Source organism: Sciurus vulgaris, assembly GCF_902686455.1.
Source record: "Sciurus vulgaris genome assembly, chromosome: X".
In the NCBI taxonomy this organism is placed as follows: Eukaryota; Metazoa; Chordata; class Mammalia; order Rodentia; family Sciuridae; genus Sciurus; species Sciurus vulgaris.
Genome location: NC_136471.1, coordinates 86,203,434 through 86,223,169, shown reverse-complemented (window position 1 = coordinate 86,223,169; position 19,736 = coordinate 86,203,434). Strand labels below are relative to the sequence as shown.

The 19,736-nt window shown below is 36.1% G+C and overlaps 1 protein-coding gene and 1 long non-coding RNA gene across 8 annotated transcripts in view; one reads left to right on the top strand and one right to left on the bottom strand.

Moving 5' to 3' along the window:
- The window catches only part of LOC306651493, a 543,249-nt gene that overhangs the window by 291,523 nt on the left and 231,990 nt on the right, over positions 1 to 19,736 (top strand). The window lies entirely within an intron of this gene.
- Positions 1 to 19,736, bottom strand: part of ARHGEF9 (Cdc42 guanine nucleotide exchange factor 9) — a 267,373-nt gene that overhangs the window by 67,587 nt on the left and 180,050 nt on the right. For all 7 annotated transcript variants that reach the window (XM_079124084.1, XM_079124086.1, XM_079124089.1 and 4 more), the window contains 2 exons: positions 11,702 to 11,893; positions 2,957 to 3,136 (listed from right to left, as the gene is read on the bottom strand). In XM_079124084.1, the coding sequence (XP_078980210.1) occupies positions 2,957 to 3,136; positions 11,702 to 11,893 (372 nt within the window). The remainder of the gene's footprint in view (positions 1 to 2,956; positions 3,137 to 11,701; positions 11,894 to 19,736) is intronic.

Here is a 19,736-nt window from a genome sequence, read left to right as displayed (position 1 = left end):
ATAAGACACAACTATTGACACATGCAACAACAGGCATATATAAGGCATATGTATTAAAGACTATATTAAGTGAAAGAAGCTAAACAAAATATCCAACTCTATATATTTATATGACTATCTATAAAAAATAAAAGTATGATAAGAAAAAGCAGATTAATGTTTGCAAAGAGTCAGGGGTAGGTGCATAGATTAACTGCAAAGGGAGGATAAGAAAATGCTTTTTATCCAGTATTGGGGATTGAACCCAGGGGAGCCCAAGCATTGAGCTACATGTCCATCCCTTTTAATTTTTGATTTATTAATTTTGATTTTGAGCTAGGATCTCACTAAGTTGTGCAGGCTAACTTTGATCTTGTGATCCTCCTGCTCAGCCTCCCTAGTAGTTGAGAATACAAGTATGTGCACAATGCCTGGCAGAGAAAATTTTAATGGAGTAATAAAAATGCATGCCTATAATCTCAGAAACTCAGGAGGCTGAAGCAGGATGTTGGTGAATGCAAGCCTTGGCAACCTAATGAAACCCTATCTCAAAATTTAAAAAAAATAATAATAAAAAATAAAATGGGCTGGGGAAGTAACTCAGTGGTAAATTGCCCCTGAATTCTATTTCCAGTATGGAAAAAAATACTCTATATCTTGATTATAATGGTAGTTACACAACCATATGCAATAGTTCAAATTCATTGAAATATATACTTCAAATTTGCAAATCTTATTGTATGTTAATCATACCTAAATATCACTGACAAAATAACATCCTAGAACTAAAAAAAATCTAATTTTGAAAAATAAAATAATACATAAAAAGGGCTAACACACCATTATTAAGAAGACAGTCATTCATTTAACATATGAAGATTGTCCAATTCAAATTCACCACATTAACAGATTTAAGGGTTAAAGAATAAAAATATTTCTATAGATGAGCATTTTTTTTAATCCTCCAGGGGACATTTGGCAATTTGACAGTGCCTACAGATATTTTGGTTGTCACAAAAGAGATATGAGGAGGTGCTACCAGAATCCAGTGCATAGATCCCACAAATGCTGTTAAACAACTTAAAATGCACAGGACAGCCCACAATTGAGAACCACTGTTCTGTATTCTACTTTCTCCACTCTATAGGATGTTTGTGGTATCTATATGTTGCTATAAGGTATATATATCTAGTCTGTTTCTTGCTACACAATACTGAAAAATCAACATCCTTCATGTTTCTTATCCCTCATGCTGGGGATAAAATTGTAAGTTGCTTCTAACTATATACCACTATACACAACACTGCCATGCTGCCTTGGTTTGGCTCTGGAGCTCTGTAAGACCTTCTCTGGGATATAATTTTAGGAATAGAACTACTAGGTCATAAACATGCTCAACTGATAAATACTGCTCAGGTGCTTTCTAGAATGGCTAATCCAGTTTACATACCATGCAGAAAAGAGTTATCATATCACACCTGAGGATACTATTCTTAGAAAGGCCTGGTTGAAAGTTTTGCCCATGACTAGCATCTTGGAAATTGGATTTCAAGAGGGTTCCCTACTCTATGATAAGCGTAGTTCACTACCTGGACACAGTGACACACACCTATGATCCCAGCTGTTAGGGATAGGGAGGCTAAGGCAACTTAGTAAAACCCTGCCTCAAAAAAAATAACAAAATGGGCTGGGGATATAGCTAAGTGGTAGAGTTTCCCTGGTTTTAAACCCTAGTATAACAAAACAAAAACAAAAAAACAAACAAACAAACAAAAAAACTTGCTTTGCCTGTTCAAACAATGTGGTTTATGTTGAACATCTGCTTTCTTTCTGATCTTCTGAGAGTCTGAAATTTTTGTACATGCTAGACAGAGGGTGCCTATGTGATCAGCATATGAGAAAAACTTTGAATATGAAGTATCTAATGAGTCTCCCTGGAAGACATTTCATATGTTGCCACAACTCATAACTAAGGGATTTAAGTGCATCTTATATGACTCCACTGGGGGAGGACTCCTGGAACGTTGTGTCTGGTTTCCTCCGGACTTTGTCCCATGTATCTTTTCCTTTTGATGATTTTTCTTTGAATCCCTTCAGTATAATAAACATAGTCTTGAGTAAATTATATGCTAAGTCCTGTGAGTCCTCCTAGAAAATTACTGAACATAAGTGTGATATTAGGGACCACCTCAATGCACATTCCCATAAGCAAAGCAAGAAAATTTCCAAAACACTTATTTCTAATGGTACGCTTTATGTTATTTGAATTTTGTATCATGTGTATGTATTCTTTAAAAAAATATTTTTATAAAAAGGGGAAGAAAGTTGTCAAAACAACTAGGTTGTCTGCGAATGAGACCCAAAAGATGTTCAAGAGCCAGAGACATCATATAAAGAAGCTTCTTCATACTCCAGATGAGGAAAATAAAGCCCCAAGAGGACAGGATACTTGCCCAAAATTACCAAGACCATCATCATAAACATAGATATCAAATCCTCAATGTCCTATTCCCTACTATTCCTTCTTCTATGTCAATAGCCCCTTTTCTTGCTCTTGTCACTTCCACCACCCTAGTGCCCTTAAGAGGCCTACTTTCTTGATAATATCGTACCCTGTATTTCTCAAATTCCTGGATTTCCCATGTAATGAATTTGTTGAGTTCCTTCCAAAACACTGGTTCTCATGGAAAATGAACTCGACAAGAAAAATGAAAGAGAAGCTAAAGAAAAATCTGACTCATAACTATCTTGAAGGTCAAGGAGAAGAGAGTGGAATGGAAAAGAAAGAGAATCCTAGGCTAAACCACAGTACCTTCCTAAGCATCAGAACCTGTTTAAAAATCAGGAATCAAAATCTGAACTAGAAAGGAACTTGTCCCCCACTGCAGGAAAAAGCAGATGAGTAGAACTAGACATGCTCCTTCTATTGCTTCCTAATGGTATTACAAAAACATCACCAAAGGGATAAGATACTTACATGCTCTAGGAAGCAGGGTCCTATCTCGCTGAGGTGGGGGTCATCATTGTTGTACTGTTTCTCTAGGTCTCTCACGAAGCCCATCTGAAACCTGTAGATGTCTTCAATGTTCCCAAAGATTACCTTCAGTTGCTCATCACTGAACATGTCCCTTCTCTTTCGGCACTGCTTCAGGTAGCCCTGAAGATAAAGGAAAAGTTCAGGATGCAGATGTTCATCACTCTCAGAGGGTTTCACAGCTTCCTAAACACTGGGGAGCCTCATTTAAGTTCCATGAAGTAGGCAGGGAATAATCACTTCCAATTTTCATATGAGGAAATTTAAGTTTAGAGAAGGAAGGCTACTTCACTAGTAAGTGATTTTCAGCAAAGGTCTTCAGAGTATAAAGACTCCAGAGTGTAGGACTTTCCTCACCATTCTGGGACTCCAACATCAAAGGACCTCTTTCCAGAAGGTGGTCTTACATAAACTTACCTGTCTTAGTATCTATTGGTTTAGCTGGATCCATTCACATCTCTTAAGTTTTTTTCCTTATAAGATCCCAAAAATGTCTTAATAATATTGACAATGATCTGACAATGGAGGGCATGGCAGGAATACTTCAGAAAAGGGAATAGTAATGGACAAGACCAAACTATTTCTTCAGGTGAATATCTCAACTATCTAAGGTAGCTGACCTGAAGACATTATTTGGACGAGCTCAGACAACAGGCCCATGAGTACCTGGCCATGGTATTTATAAGATGGTATGTATTAGGGCACATTTATGAATAAACAGAGGAATTAATACAGCTAGTCATGACAAACAGAGAAGGGAAGAAAGGATTCTTGGTTTGGTAAGGCAGCACCAAGGCAATATAATGAGATCTGGGCACACTATAATTCAGGGAAATAAACACATCTTAAATTTGGTCTTCTATTCTAAACTTACTGGTGTGGGTTTCTTAACTGATAATTATGTCCTTATTAGAAATTGTTAGCAAATAAAAATATTCTAGGTGAGAACAAATTGTGGTCGCTTGGTTTCATCTAAAAGCTAAGTGTAATTTTCTGAATACCTTTATTAAGCACTGAGCCCCTAAATGAGTGTACTTAGTCTCTGATTTACCATATCTGGTCCTGCTCCCATTCTTTTGTCTCCTCTAACTCAGCTGCCAATGAGGTCATCAAGGATTACTCCAGGAAGATTCTCATCCCTGGTGTCGATTTCTTTACCCACCACTTTCAAAATCTCACTTCTCTCTTCTCACCCACCAAATTCAGCCATTAATTATTAGGTGTACTTTAAGTTTTCAAATTAATAATCTGTGCCTGTTTTGACATTTATTTACCTAAAGGCTTTTACCCTCATAGATCTGCATGCTTAAGATTTCCTGCATTCTTTCATTTGTTGATCAGAAATAAGACACTCTGTAATTCCTACAATACTCTTTTGATTCCACTTCCTTTACTAAAGAATCTCCCAAAATTCTGCTTTCCTAGAAAGATTTCCTTGACTAATAGAGAATCAATAAACTGTAACTCCTCCTAGCTCGATTAGTTCCAAGGCCTAATCTGTCTGGGATGGTCTGTGTGTCTGCCTGGATGTATGTGTTTTGTGTCATCTTGCCACCTTTGAAGGTGTCTTAGCCACAATAGATTAGGAAGAGCAGTGGGCATAACATAACAACATTAAACTGGGGGACAGATGCTTCCTCACCTCTGCTCCCACTTATTGTCCCTAAGATAGGTCCAACGGGGGAAAAAGGGTTTACAGTTTAAGCAAATTAAAATGCTGATGTCCAGTTAAATTTGGGTTTTTGATAAACACAAAATTAGTGTTTTTAGTAAAATTTTAGTATAAATGTCTCATGCTGTATTTGGAATGTTTATACTAAAAATAAAATTCATCATTTATCTGAAATTTGAAAAAAAAGATAACCCCAAGATTATAGATGGAGGAAAAATTAACAATCTCACATTTAGTATATCACTTCTTGGTAAGCAGTAGGAAATGGTGAGTGATTGCACTGAAAGTCCAGCCTAGATAGCTTCTTTGTTCCCTGAGAAGTTAGTTCATGAGGAAGGAACCAAACATCATAAAATCCCCAAAATGCAGCAATAATGTGAGAGTTCAATGTTGGTATTGAATATAACGGAAATATAAAGGAAAAAAGAGTGGAAGAGAACATCAGTGCAGTTTCCTAATTCTCCAAATGTGCCCTTCATTGCCATTATTAGGGAAATTGTTTTCTTTCTATTACATTATATTTGTTGTGACTAAAGCTACATATTAGGAAGAATGTGACTGTTCACAGGATGGTGGGACCCTGGAGGGTTTATCAACTGTTCTTAATGCTAGCTGGATGGAATATGACATAGCCATTAAAATGATTAGGAAGACTGTGTAGAAACATGGAAGAATATTTATGATGATATGTGAAAAACAGAACATAAATGTTAGATCCCTATGATTAGAACACTTAAAATATATATGTAAAAGTACACACTTATACACAGATTTGAAAGATGATACAAAAACAAAATTTTGTTCTATTTTTGTGGGTATGATTGATTTTGGTACTATTTTTAAACTTCCTGTAATGCTGTTTTTAAATTGTCTTCATGATTAAATGTGAGGAAAAGTCTTTTCCAGAGAATATTAAAAAATACAGCTATAAGAAGGCTTCCTTTAGTGTGATATCAAGGAAGAGGGAAAGATTCAATGTGTTATCAAAATTTCCTCCAGCACAAGGATGTTTAAAACAAATGACTTGCTGAAAGGATTACAAACAATATTTAGAAACTACCTTTATCAAGGATAAAAGATATGATAAGAATATGTGAGTATTCAGAGAACCCACCATGTTATTCTCAACCTCTATAACAACGAAATGCCTTGGCATCTGGGCAAACAACAGTGAAGAAATACAAACAGTTCACTGGATGCTTGTCTTTATTTTTTATCCCCTTCCTTTGACTGGCCTGATGACTATCAAATTTTCCACTGCAGTAATGAATGAAGATTTGGTTTAGGGACCGATCAAATCTTGTCTCTTCTCATTCACTTGTTTTTGAGGTATGTAGGTTTAAGATGAAATAGCCATAAAATGTGGCTGCCAAAAATACCCAAAACCTAATATCATTTTAAGTTAAGGAAAAGAAAAAAAATAGATTGAGAGACAAAAATGAGAAAGGTAATGGAAGGTAGTCACACCACTGAATGACAGTTCCAATTAATTCTATGCACCCACCACCACCACTTTTCAGAGAAGCATCAATAAAACAGTGCACAGTCAGAGGGGAATAAGTAGAATATAAAGGGACCTGAAAATCAACACCATTAAGAATGGCAGAAAGAGTCAAGTATGTTTGTCTTGTATAAGATTCAGGGGTCCTCTGAAGGCCTATGACAGGTCAAAGAGGGAAGAGAAGGGATCTATGACTTTTATTATCAGACATGTTTCAAACACGCTCTCTAATCCCCAATTCAAAGGTAAGAGTAAATAGGTGCTAAGACATTAGGAATAAACTAATTAAAGAGGAACTATTTACTGAGCCTCACTTGTGCCTCCTAGGAGTAATGCAGGCATGGAATGTTAGGAAGGCCACAGAGTAGTTAAGAATTATGTGGGTGTTATCAAATCAGTCACAATTGGCATGAATCAGCACTGGTATTGCTATGGTAACAGCCAAGAAATATTACTCATCCATTTCACTTTGTTCTTAAACCCACAAGGGCTGATGTGAAAGTCTAAATCTAGTGCATTGATCCAGAAATAGTGCCTTGATATGGAACATAAACCATACCTAAGATTTATAGGGAAGTTTCCAAAGACTGTTGAGAAGTAGGATGGATCAAAGGGCCTCTGAATCATCCATGGTATGAGAAAATCTTTAGGAAAGTCTACACCTTAGTGTGTTCATCTCTAAGTTGGATATCAAAAATGATTTCATTGGCTCCTTTCAGGTCTGATTTTCTAGGTTTTGTGTTTTTTTGGGGGGGAGGCGGGGGCTGGAAGTCTGAAGACTGATGTGAGACCAACAAACATCATCTTGAGTATGAATTTAAGAAAATGAAAAGATAATAACCGTAGTTGCCTTATTCTCAGCTGTATCTTTAGAGTTTAATATACCTGACATAGAGTTGTGCTCTGTAAGTATTTGTTGAATAAATGCAAAATGACTAGCTCTTCCCATGACAATTATGGCAAAACATAACTTAAAAGGAGGATGTTCAAGTTGATGGTTTTCTTTTCTTCTCTTTTTTGGGATAGGAAACCTTTTTGTTAAATAAAATAAAGCCATTTTTTAAAAAGGAGAATGTACTTTGGATTGAACTCAAAGGCACTCAACCACCTAGTCACATCTCCAGTTCTTTTTATCCTTTATTTTGAGACAGGGTTTTACTAAATTGCTTAGGGCCTCACTAAATTGCTGAGGCTGGTCTTGAAAGTCTAATCTTCTTGTCTCATCCTCCTGAGCCACTGGGATTACAGGTGTCTTCCACAGGGAAAAATGACAAAACATAATATCTGGCATATAAAAGGTACTCCTATAAATCAGCAAGGAAGATATGAGATACTATAGAAATACAGGGAAATGTTAAGAACAGAGCTTGGGATGTCCAGGTGGTCTGTACAGGGTAGGGCTTAATGTAGGCAAAAAAAAAAAAAAAAAAAAAAAAAAAAAAAAAAAAAAAAAAAAAAAAAAAAAAAAAAAACCTTAGCTGACTACTTTAGGCTAACTAGCAGCCTCACCTTTTTACCACAGCATGCTATAGAAATATATATTACATTCTATATAGTATGTGATCTTTATCTATATGTGCCAAAATATAGAAACAATTGAAAAATCCTGGGATAGAAAAATTATGAAGAAAATCCAAACAGCTAATAAATTTGAAATCTCAGATTTGAACATATCAAGTGTAAATGAAGCTACAGCATGATAAAATTTATTAGACTTAAGGAACAATTATTTGATGGTGAAAGATATGAGATATTAATATAGATGTCTCAGGAAAGCTGGCTCTAGGCTTCTTTCCCATGATTAAGTGTCCCACAGTGCTCTTCTGGGTACGTGCTGAAGATCCCTAGGGAGCAGGTCTGGTTTCCAACATCCAGAAAATGTGAGGTACAAGAAACCTGCAGGGACACAATTTAAGTTCACAAGGTAGAAACTCTACTGCCTCAGATTCATACTGTTAGATGGATAGACACACAAACAACATGAAAATGGAGGGGAACAAATAACCCCAAATAAGCCAAGATACTCCAATAACATTGACACCACAGTGGAAGAAATGTCAGAGAAGGAGTTTAGAATATACATAGTTAAACTGATTTGTGAAGTAAAGAATGGTATAAGGAGTGAAATCAGACAGAAAATATAGGAAGTGAAAGATCACTTAAATAAAGAGGCAGAGATTCTGGGAAAAAAAAAACACCAGAAATCCTCAAAATGAAGATGTATCAGGAAAGCTAGACTAGCTCCTATGCATGCATTTTAATACAGAGTTTATTTCACAGGTATAGAATGACTGATAACTCATCCTCCCCATAGAGTCAGAGAAGACAGCTTTATAAGGCATCTTTAGTCCTAGTTTCCCTGTGCCTCAGTTTCACTGATTGTAAAATGAGTTCTGAGGTTACAAGAGGAAATATTACCAATCATTGGTCATGGTGATTTAGAGTTAAATTGAGGGTCTTGTATGTTACTTTCTGGATTTAGAAGAATGTGGTCAACTCATTCAAAATGATCTTTCATTGACTTTACTGAATAACTTTCATTAAAAATCATTTTATTTCCAACTTCCTCATTTATAAAATGAGAGTGTTGTGACTTAAATGTTTGTAAAGCAATTTGTCCTCCAGTAGTGTGGATATTTTATATATATATAATATATGTAATGGAGAAATAATAAAATATTATATATAATAGAGAAAAAGTTTCTCTAATAGTGTCTTTTTTCTATAATGAATACAATGTCTCTCATTTTCCCTTCAACAAATACAAGAATTAGAAACGTTTAGAGCTCTTCTTGACCCACAGAAGAATAAATGTCATACTTGAGTAAAATGTGTCTTCATGGGTATCAAGAAGAAAGAAGTAGAAAATTCAGAAGAAACCTGTAACACTACAGCTTCCTCTAGTGATGACATATCTATGTCTTACAGAAGCACAAAAAGTAAGAGCCAGTAATCACTTTAAGAGCAACTCCATCCTACTCATTTTAGAAATGAGTACAAAGATCATGGTGGAAAAGACTCCCCTAAGTCTTCCTAACCAATTAGTGACCAAATGCAACCTTAAATGGGATTCTGAATTCTAAATCTGGTATTGTTTTTGATAAATCATTTGTTCCTCAATACTGTTTCTGGCACAGCTAGATGCAGCCTTTTCTAAATGTATTTGGCATCTGTGGCTGCAATATGGTCAATATGCAATATGGCTGCATTAGTTTCCAACAGGTCAACAAAATCTCCTAATTAGGTTGGCTGGATTGGGCAAATCCTCAAAGTAAGGTTATAGCACTCCTTCTGGGAAGATAAATACTTCCATTATATGTCCTGTAGGAAGAGGTCAAGATAATTGGGAGTTGAGAATAGATGATCCTTCTAACACTAAAGGACTCCCACTAGGCCACTCGCTAGAAACTGTAAGAAAATAATTGGGCATCCTAGACACTCAATCTGTTGATCTCAAAAATAGGAATAACAACTTTTGCCCTGTTTGAAAATCAAATGGCATATAATGTGAATGTGTTTTGACATGGTAGTACACATATGTGAAAAATCATATTTAATTCTGGCTTTAAGTATTACTTATTGACCATCTACTACATCCCAGGCATTGTATTAGGGGCAATGCCTCAGTAAATCATGATATGAAAACCCCTGTACCTCAACAAAATTTACATAATGTTGGAATATGGACAATAAGCAAAATATATAAGTAAACTATATATCAGATAGCCATAGAGTAATGGAGAAAAATAAAACAGGAAAAAGAGAATGGCAATGCAAGTTTATAGATATAATTTTCAGGCAAGTTTCTAAGAATGTATTACTTAAGTAAGACCTTGAAGGACACAGGGAAGGTAGCTATGCAGATATCTGGAGGAGGAGTGTTCAGGGCAGAGGAAAAAAATAGTGTAAAGACTCTGAGTGGGAGAGGAGAAAACTGAAGATCCAAGAAATTAATGGGTTGCCTTTAAGGACACAGGGTTAATTAATGACTAAGAAAATAAAAGTCAGCACTCCATGTCCCCAGAGTCCTTGTGTTTCCTCCCCTACCTTACTGCCTCAAGAAATGGGGGAAGATAGTCTTTAACTTTCCAAGGAAAGGTAAGAAAATAAATTGAGGTAAAGAAAGTTAAAGTCTAAAGGTAAAGAAAGTTAAGGCTCACAGTATTTGGCCTTGGCCTTTTCAGACGAGCACTGTCCAATATGGTTTCCATCAATAGCATGTGGTTAAATTTAAGTTAATTGCATTTAAATGAAATTTAAAATTCTATTTCTCAGTTCCACTAGCCACATTTAAAATACTCAATAGTCAGAAGTGGCTGGGTAATAGATATTATATTGGAGAGGGAAGGTAGAATACTTTCATCATTGTAGGAAGTCCCACTGGGAAGCACTCTGGAGAAACAAGAATATTGAAAAATTTTATAATACTACTGACCTCAAAATGGTCCCCAGGCTGGGGGATAGGAAGTAGGACCTGATCTCTCCTCTAGGAGGAAGGAGACAAAAAGACTCAATGAAGAGTTTTTCCCTGGGTCAAGTGGAAAGCTATCATTGTGTGTATTTAATTCTTTTAAAAATATTACTATAGGGTTGGGATTGTAGCTCAGTGGTAAAGTTATTGCCTGGTATAGGCTAAGTCCTGGGTTTGATGCCCAGCATACTTTTTTTCCATTTCTCATAACTGTTTAGTAAAATGCCCTTTAACAATGCTAACTTGAGAATATGAGCAAAGATGCTCTCATCTTAGAAGAGAGAGAAGATGGAATGGATGGGGTTAGGCAATGTATCAAAGTGACATACTGAAGGAACTGAAGCTTGTCCATCTAGCCTTCACCTCTTATAGTTCCTTTCTGCTCAAACCAATAAATGTTCTCCAAGTGAGGGAGGAGTACCAGTAGCATCAACATCACCGGGGATGCTCTTTAAACTTAGAGATGCTTATGCCTTAACACAGCAAGATAATTGACAAGTTGGGTTCCAAGAGAGAGGATGCTGGGATCTGCATGCTTAACAAATTGCCCCAGGGACTTGGGATGCACATTCTAGAATGTAAATTACTAGCTTGGAGGAATATATGTTTTGGTTTAATGAGTGAGGGTAGGCCCTTACAAGGGAGCAGAAACTGGATCAAAAACTAAGATGATAAGGGTAGAGATTTAGGATAAGGAAGGAGACAGAGAAGGGTGAAGGGAAGAAAAAAGGGGAAGAAAAAGGGAGAAGGGAAGGAGGAAGGAGGAGAGAAAGTAGATATGAATGAATGAATGAGTAAGAATGAGAAAAGGAGAGAAACCAAAATTGAGAACCTTAAGGAAGCAGTTTCTCCCATTTGCCTACACAAGTTGTTTTACCCCTCTGAAAACCTATTGACCCCACTGAGTAGATTCTGGCAGGCCAATTCAGTTGCCCTTTCCAACATCTTGGGACCATCATGGGCAAGCCCATGAGAACTGTCAGTTCTTCACAGAAGTGTTCTTCACACCACTCCGTGGGCCCCTTTATGTAACACCATGATTACCTCACAAATGTCCTTCAGGTGCTTGATGTAGTGACGCTCAGTACTCATGATCTCATTGATGACATTGGCCCGCATCTGGTCCCGGTTCTGTAGTGGCCGGCCCAGACAGAGGCAGTCTGAGTTGGGGTCCAGGTGCCCATTCTGCACATCACTGGGCCCTTCCTCCACCCCATCCTCCTGGTTCACCCAGAGCTGTAGAAGCAAGCAGAAAAAGAATAATTCGTTAACCTCTCTCCTTTGAAGATTTTCCAGTAAATAGAAGAAAGGACAAATTAAAACTTATAGGAATTCAGAGAGCCTTCAATCAGAGGTTGCTGCAAAGATAATTGTCAGACCTGGCCCTGAGCATGGGTCAAATCCTCTCTAAGTCTCTAGTGACCTATCTGTAAAATGGAAGATATAGGCATAAGTAAATCATCTCTGAGTAGCTTCTTTGCTAAGGTCTCAGAAGAGGGGAAAATGGTAACAAGAAGAACTTGTTTATGATGAAGCACATCTAGGTAGCATGGCAGGATCAACTAAAAGAAAAAAAAATTAGATTATACATCCTAAGTGCCACAGTTGGATTATTGTCAAAACACAGCATTTAAGCGCCTATGAGTGTGATTATCAAAGTTGGATGCTGAAGTGGGTGTCTCACAAAGAGGGCCTTTGATATTAACTTACCTCACAGGTTATACAAACAATAATAAAAATTTAACTGTAAAATTTCTAGGACATGCAAATATTTCTAACCCTTCAAGGTTATGATGGGGAATGGCATAATATTTCCCCACCACCTAATAATAACAGCCACTGATTAAGTACTTAATATTTATACCAGTCACTATACTAAGAACTTTCAGTAAACTTCTATTCAATCTTGCTGTATAGTTACCATTGTTACTACCATTTGACAGAAGAGGAAACTGTGACTAAGAGAAGATAAGAAATGAGTTTCAAGTCACACAGTTAGGAAGCAGAGAAGCTGGGATAGAAGCTAGGCAGTCTGATTCTACAGCCTATGCTCTTAAACCACTGTACCAGCAAATTTATGCCTCTGACTCCTAAGGGAGACATGAAGAAAGATGGAAAGGGTTTGAGCCAATGTGGCCTGAGAATTATTAGAATAATCAGAACTGGATATAGTTGACAAAGATTGAGACTGACTATTCCAAATCATGAATTTGGAGGGAAGCTGGGAAAACTTCCCTTGGGAAAGCTGGGTGAGATGTCTCTGGATCTTGGATGACTTAGCTTGAATCAAAGAGATGACCTGTTTCACCCTAGTCCTAGAAAGGGGGAAACATGGAGTAGAGAGAAAAAGAAGTGTTGGCATCCTAGGGAGAGTGGTGAAATTTGTCAGTGGAAATTAGCTGAGGATCTTGCCAGTTGTCTCAACATCGTTAATCAACTCTTCTTATTTCCCTTCCCTACTCTCAAGTTTTTTCTACACCTCCCACTCAAGAAACTAAGATAAAAGAATTTAGATTCCTCCCCATTTCTGCCATCTGAAAAGCCTGTTAGTGTGTGTCTTTAGGATGACAGAGACTTTAAGATGAAGCGAGAGGAACAGTAGTTACTTCCCAACTTTCCATTTTCTTCCTTCTCAGTTTCTTTCCTAGGAGATGGGAAACATTGTTACCACCAAGTAAACCTACAGATGTCATCAGCATATATTCCACTTATTTGCTACGGGTCGAAGCAATTAGAGATCACTCTGTTTTAATACATTTGGCATAGTCAAATGTACAAACTTTATCTCACCCAGAAACTATCACCTTCCTTGAATTCTCTATTGGAAATCTCTTCCAAAAGGTCAGTTTTGTGCCTTCAATATGTTAATAGCTACCCTTTAGTACGATTGAGAGGCAATAGGAGGTAGATTAGTCAGAGTATCAGACCCGCTCAAAAGGTAATTACAAGGCACCAAAGTAAACGTCTCATATACATGATGTTGCTATTTATAGTAATGAAAACCTCAACCTCAAACAATCTATTAGCTTGCTCTATCTCTCACAGAGCAAGCTAAGCCCTGCTGTGCAAAAGGTACAGTTGTTGTTAGGCCTTTAAGGTATAATAATCATTTAATTTCTTCTCTGGAGTTTAAGACAAATTCAAGTCAAAATATTTGCTTTTGGATGGCTGAAATAAAATGAAATATTTAGAATAGTTCCAGTGGGAAGGAGTACAGAATATGAGGGCAGAAACAGAATCAAATTAAGACTTAGGGCATACTTCGTGGCATTGTAGTTCCAAATAACTGAAAGGTAAGGAAGGTAACTGCATTCCAAGTAGAAGCAGATCCTTTACAAAGAATTTAGTGAGGAAGTTCCTTTCTAAGTAGAACTAAAGGACTTAATGACAGGCTGAAAAGATAACTTTACTTACTCCATTTCAACAACCCCAGAAGCCCATTCCTTAGGTTAAGATCCTGCTTTCATCCAAAAGAACTACTGACATATTTATTCAATTATTCAATAAATCTGTCAATGCCTACCATAGGCCAGAAATTGGGGACAGAGTAGAAAACAAAACAAACAAATCATTGCCCTTTGTGGGTCTTACTTTGGAGAGACAAAGTTTCCTAGTCTAGAAAAAGGTGCCATGCAAGGCACAAAATATTGTGTTTCTGAACTCATGGTAATAAAAAAAAAGATCCCCTGGGCCTGATGATATGACATTTTGGTCTAATCCCTAAGTCCCTGCTCTTGTGAGTTTCCCTGTTCTGTGCAGGTGAAGGCCCTAGTACACTTGCGTGTCAGATTGCAGAGAAACAGGTAAGCTTATAAGCTTATCTTCCCTGTGTGGAAATTCAGCCCATATCAACCAGCAATTATCAACCTGCACAATGACCTGTGCAGGCTATTATGTACCTTTGCACAAGTGTTACTCAGTGATGCTGCAATTAAAATCCATAGGTTGCTGATGATTAGTAGGAAGAAGGGCAATGTCCAAAACCTGCCAGAGTGGAAAGCTTTTCCAGAAACCCTTTCAGAGGACTAAAAAACTGAGTTTCCCCAGCCTTAATTGAACACTAAGGCAGGCTGGAGTAATGTAGTTCAAAGTAACAAATAACTACATGAGACCATTTCTGTGCCTAACTAGCACTAACTGTAAGACAGGGGTGAGTAAGACAACCAACTCCTTTGTCTTCTGTCAGAACCAAGGTGTGCTTTCCAAATCAGAGACAAACTCTGGTTTCTCATTTTTCCATTGCCACCAGCATTGCCTTCATCTCTTCATATCTGGATAAGTACCTGGATAATCCCTCTTACATGCCATTATAAACCAGTTTCCTTGATTTTCACTCTGATTAACTATTCTTATGCCCCAAATTTTCATTAGCTTCCCACTGATTATGAATCTAGTCCAAATCCCTCATCTTGACATTCAATCTTACAATAATCTGACTCCAAATATGTATTTCCATCTTTACCTCCTACTACTCCCTTTTAGAAATGTTGGGCTCCTCTCAGACCAATCTGTTCTCAAATATTCCCATTTACATCCTTTAATACAATTCTGGGACAAAGAAATTATATAGTCCAGAGGTTTTCAACTACTTCAGCAACAATGTACCAACTTTCAACTTCCTGATGAAGAAGCTGATGCCCACAGATTGCCAGGGAGTTAGCAACATACCCATAACTTTCAAAAAAAAAAATAGTGGAATTCACTGACACACCCATATCTTCAATGTGACCACTTATTTTCATCTTCTATTTTTCTTTCTTTGATCATTATTGTTGTTGTTGTTACTATTATTTTGGCATCAGGGATTGAACCCAGGGCACTTAACCACTAAGTTGCATCCCCAGCCCCCTCTTTTTTTTTTTTTAAGACAGGGTCTCACTAAGTTGTTTAGGACCTTGCTAAATTGCTGAGCCTGGCTTTGAACATGTGATCCTCCTGCCTTAGCCTCCCAAGTTGTTGAATTATAGGCATGTGCTACTGCGCCTAGCTTGCGTGTTCTATTCTTGGTTTTATTTTTGAATTATACAATTGATATAGGAACACACTTGCCTTGTAAAAAGTTAAAATAGAGAAAAAGAAAGAACACTCAAATGACTAAAATCTGAGATGAGGGAAAATGTATCACTACCATTACTGCATAAATAAGGATTAAATGGGAATACTACAAACAATTGTATGCTAGGAAATTAGATAAAACTATGAAGTGGACAAATTCCTAGAAAGACACAAACTACAGAAAAATGACTCAAGAATAAATAGAAATTCTGCAAGGACAATAAAAAGTAAAGACATTGAATAGAAAACCTCCCACATGAAGGAAAAAAATGTGGTGCAGAATCAGATGACTTCACTCAAGAATTCTACCAAACATTTAAAAAACAATTAACATTAATCCTTCACAAACTGCTCTAAAAATGAAATGCATAACTCCTCAACAAAATCCTAACAATCTAAACCCAGCAAAATGAAAAAAAAAATTTATACCTTATCAGATAGAATGGATCTCAGAAATGCAAGATTGATTGAACATATGAAAATCAATGTAATAATGAAATAAGGGTTACAAAATCCCACAGAATCATCTCAGACACAGAAAAGGGATTTGAAAAAATTCAACATTCATGTATAATTAAAAAACCACTGAACAATAATGTTTTGAGGGAACTTCCTCAAAAAGGATAATAGACAATTATGAAAAACCATAAAGTTATACCTAATGGTGCAAGAATGAATGCTTCATCATATACAATCAAGAACAAGAAAAGAATATCTGCTTTCATCACTTCTATTCAACATTGTACTGGGGTTCTAGTCAGAACAACTGGACAGAAATAGTAAAGAAAAGGCATTAAAAACTAGGCAGAAAACAAGACTCCTTAAGCATAAGAAATAAAATCAAGAATCAAAAATTGGGGGTTTGGGTTGTGGCTCAGTGGTACAGCACATGTGGGCACTGGGTTCAATCTTTAGCATCATGTAAAAATAAATACATAAATAAAATGAAGGTATTGTGTCCATCTACAACTAAAAATACTTTTTAAAAGAATCAATAAATGTCATGGATTCAAACTAAAAAGCTTCTTTTCAGCAAAGAAAACAGTAACGTGAAGAGAGAGCCTGAAGAATGGAAAAAAAAAAAAAAAAAACCTTTACGACATGCACCTCAGATAGAGCATTAATCTCCAGGATACACAGACAACTAAAAAACTCAACACCAAGAAAACAAATAACCGAATCAATAAATGGTCTAAGGAACTGAACAGACTCTTCACATAAGAAGAAATATGAATGGTCAACAAATATATGAAAAATGTTCAACTGCCCCAGCAATTATAGAAATGCAAACTAAAATGTGACTGAAAGTCCATCTTACTCCAGTTAGAATGGCAATTATCAAGAAAAGAATACAAATAACAATAAATGTTGGTGAGGATGTGGGGGAAAAGGTATACTCATACATTGCTGGTGGGAATGCAAATTGGTACAACTATTATGGAAAGCAGTATGGAGATTCCTTAGAAAATTTGGAATGGAACCACCATTTGACCCAGTTATCCCACTCCTCGGTTTATACCCAGTGGACTTAAAATCAACATACTTCAGTGATACAGTCATATCAATGTTTTCAGCAGCTCAACTCACAATAGTTAAACTATGGAAACAACCTAGGTGCCCTTCAACAGATAAATGGATAAAGGAAATGTACACAAGGGAACATTATTCAGTCTTAAAAAAGAATGACATTATGGCATTTGCTGGTAAATGGATGGAGTTGGAGAACATAATGCTAAGTTAAATAAACCAATCCCAAAGAAGCAAGAGCTGAATGCTTTCCTGGTATGTGGATGCTAATTCACAATGGGGGGTTGGCTAAGGAAGGATAGAAGTACTTTGGATTAGACACAGGAGAGTGAAGGGAGGAAGGAGGTATGGGGGTAACAAGAATAGTAGAATGAAACAGACATTATTACCCTGCATAAACATTGATTACATGATTGGTGTAATTCTACATCATGTACAACCAGAAAAATTAGAAGTTATACTACATTTATGATGTGTCAAAATGCATTATACTGTCATGTATAACTAATTAGTACAAATAAAAAAAGATTTGGTGGAAAAAGTAAAACTATTACCTGTCAAAGATCATATGATCTTATATAAAGAAAATTCTAAGGATTCTAACCAAAAAACCCTGGTTTAACTAATAAGTGAGTTCAGCAATATTGTAGTATGTAAGAACAAAATACAAAACTGTATTTCCATAATTAGCAGTCAGTAGTCTGAGAGTGAAATTAAGAAAGCAATTGCATTTAAAGAGCATCAGAGAAAAAATACTTAGAAATAAATTAATAAAAGAACTGTAAGACTTATACAATGAAAATAGCAAAACATTGTTGAACAAAAGTAAAGATAATCTAACTAAATAGAAATATCTCTCCTTTTCATAGAGAGAAGCTAAGATGGCAAAACTCCCCAAATTGATTCAGATTCAGCACAATCCTTATCAAAATCTTTTAGCTGGTTTCTTTGTATAAATTGACAAACTGACCTTAAAATTCATATTAAAATTCAAGAGATCTAGAATAAAACAATTTTGAAAAAGAATGAAGTTGGAGAGTTCACCTTATAGCTTTCAAATGTTAATACACATCTACAGTAACCAAAGGAATGTGGTGCTGGCAATAAGAGTAGACATAAAGATTAATGTAATATAATTGAGATGCCAGAAATAGATCCCACATTTTTTAAATTTTTAATATTTTCACTCTTGGTTGGATAGTATATTCCATCCAACCAAGAGTGAATACACTTTCTTCTCAGCAGCACATGGATCCTTCTCTAAAATAGACCATATATTATGCCACAAAGCTAATGTTAGCAAATACAAGAAGATAGAGACACTAGCATGTATTCTATCAGATCATAATGGATTGAAGTTAGAAATAAATGAAAGAGTAAAACACAGAAACTATTCCAACATCTGGAGATTAAACAATATGCTATTATATGATGAATGGATAACAGAAGATATTAGGAAGGAAATTAAAAAATTCTTAGAGGTAAATGAGAACAAAGAAACATCATATCAAAATCTCTGGGACACTATGAAAGCAGTACTTAGAGGGAAATTTATTTCATGGAGCGCATTTAATAAAAGAAGTAAAACTCAACAAATAAACAACCTAACACTACAGCTCAAAGCCCTAGAAAAAGAAGAACAGAACAGCACCAAAAGTAGTAGAAGACAGGAAATAGTTAAACTCAGAGCTGAAATCAATGAAATTGAAACAAAAGAAACAATACAAAAAATTGACAAAATAGTTGGTTCTTCGAAAAAATAAACAAAATTGATAAACCTTTAGCCACACTAACAAAGAGAAGACGAGAGAAAACCCAAATCACTAAAATTCGGAATGAACAAGGAAATATCACAACAGACAGGATGGAAATACAAAACATAATAAGAAGCTATTTTGAAAATCTATACTCCAACAAAATAGAAAATTTCGAAGACATCAACAGGTTTCTAGAGACATATGAATTGCCTAAACTGAATGAGGAGGACATAAACAATTTAAATAGACCAATTTCAAGTACTGAAATAGAAGAAGTCATCAAAAGCCTACCAACAAAGAAAAGTCCGGGACCAGATGGGTTCTCAGCCGAGTTCTACAAAACCTTTAAGGAAGAGCTCATTCCAATACTTCTCAAAGTATTCCATAAAATAGAAGAGGAGGGAACCCTCCCAAACTCATTCTATGAAGCCAATATCACACTGATACCTAAACCAGACAGAGACTCATCAAGGAAAGAAAATTTCAGACCAATATCCTTAATGAACATCGACGCAAAAATTCTCAACAAAATTTTAGCAAATCGCATACAAAAACATATTAAAAAGATAGTGCACCATGATCAAGTGGGTTTCATCCCAGGGATGCAAGGTTGGTTCAACATCAGGAAATCAATAAACGTAATTCACCATATTAATAGACTTAAAGTCAAGAATCACATGATTATTTCAATAGATGCAGAAAAAGCATTTGATAAAATATAGCACCCCTTCATGCTCAAA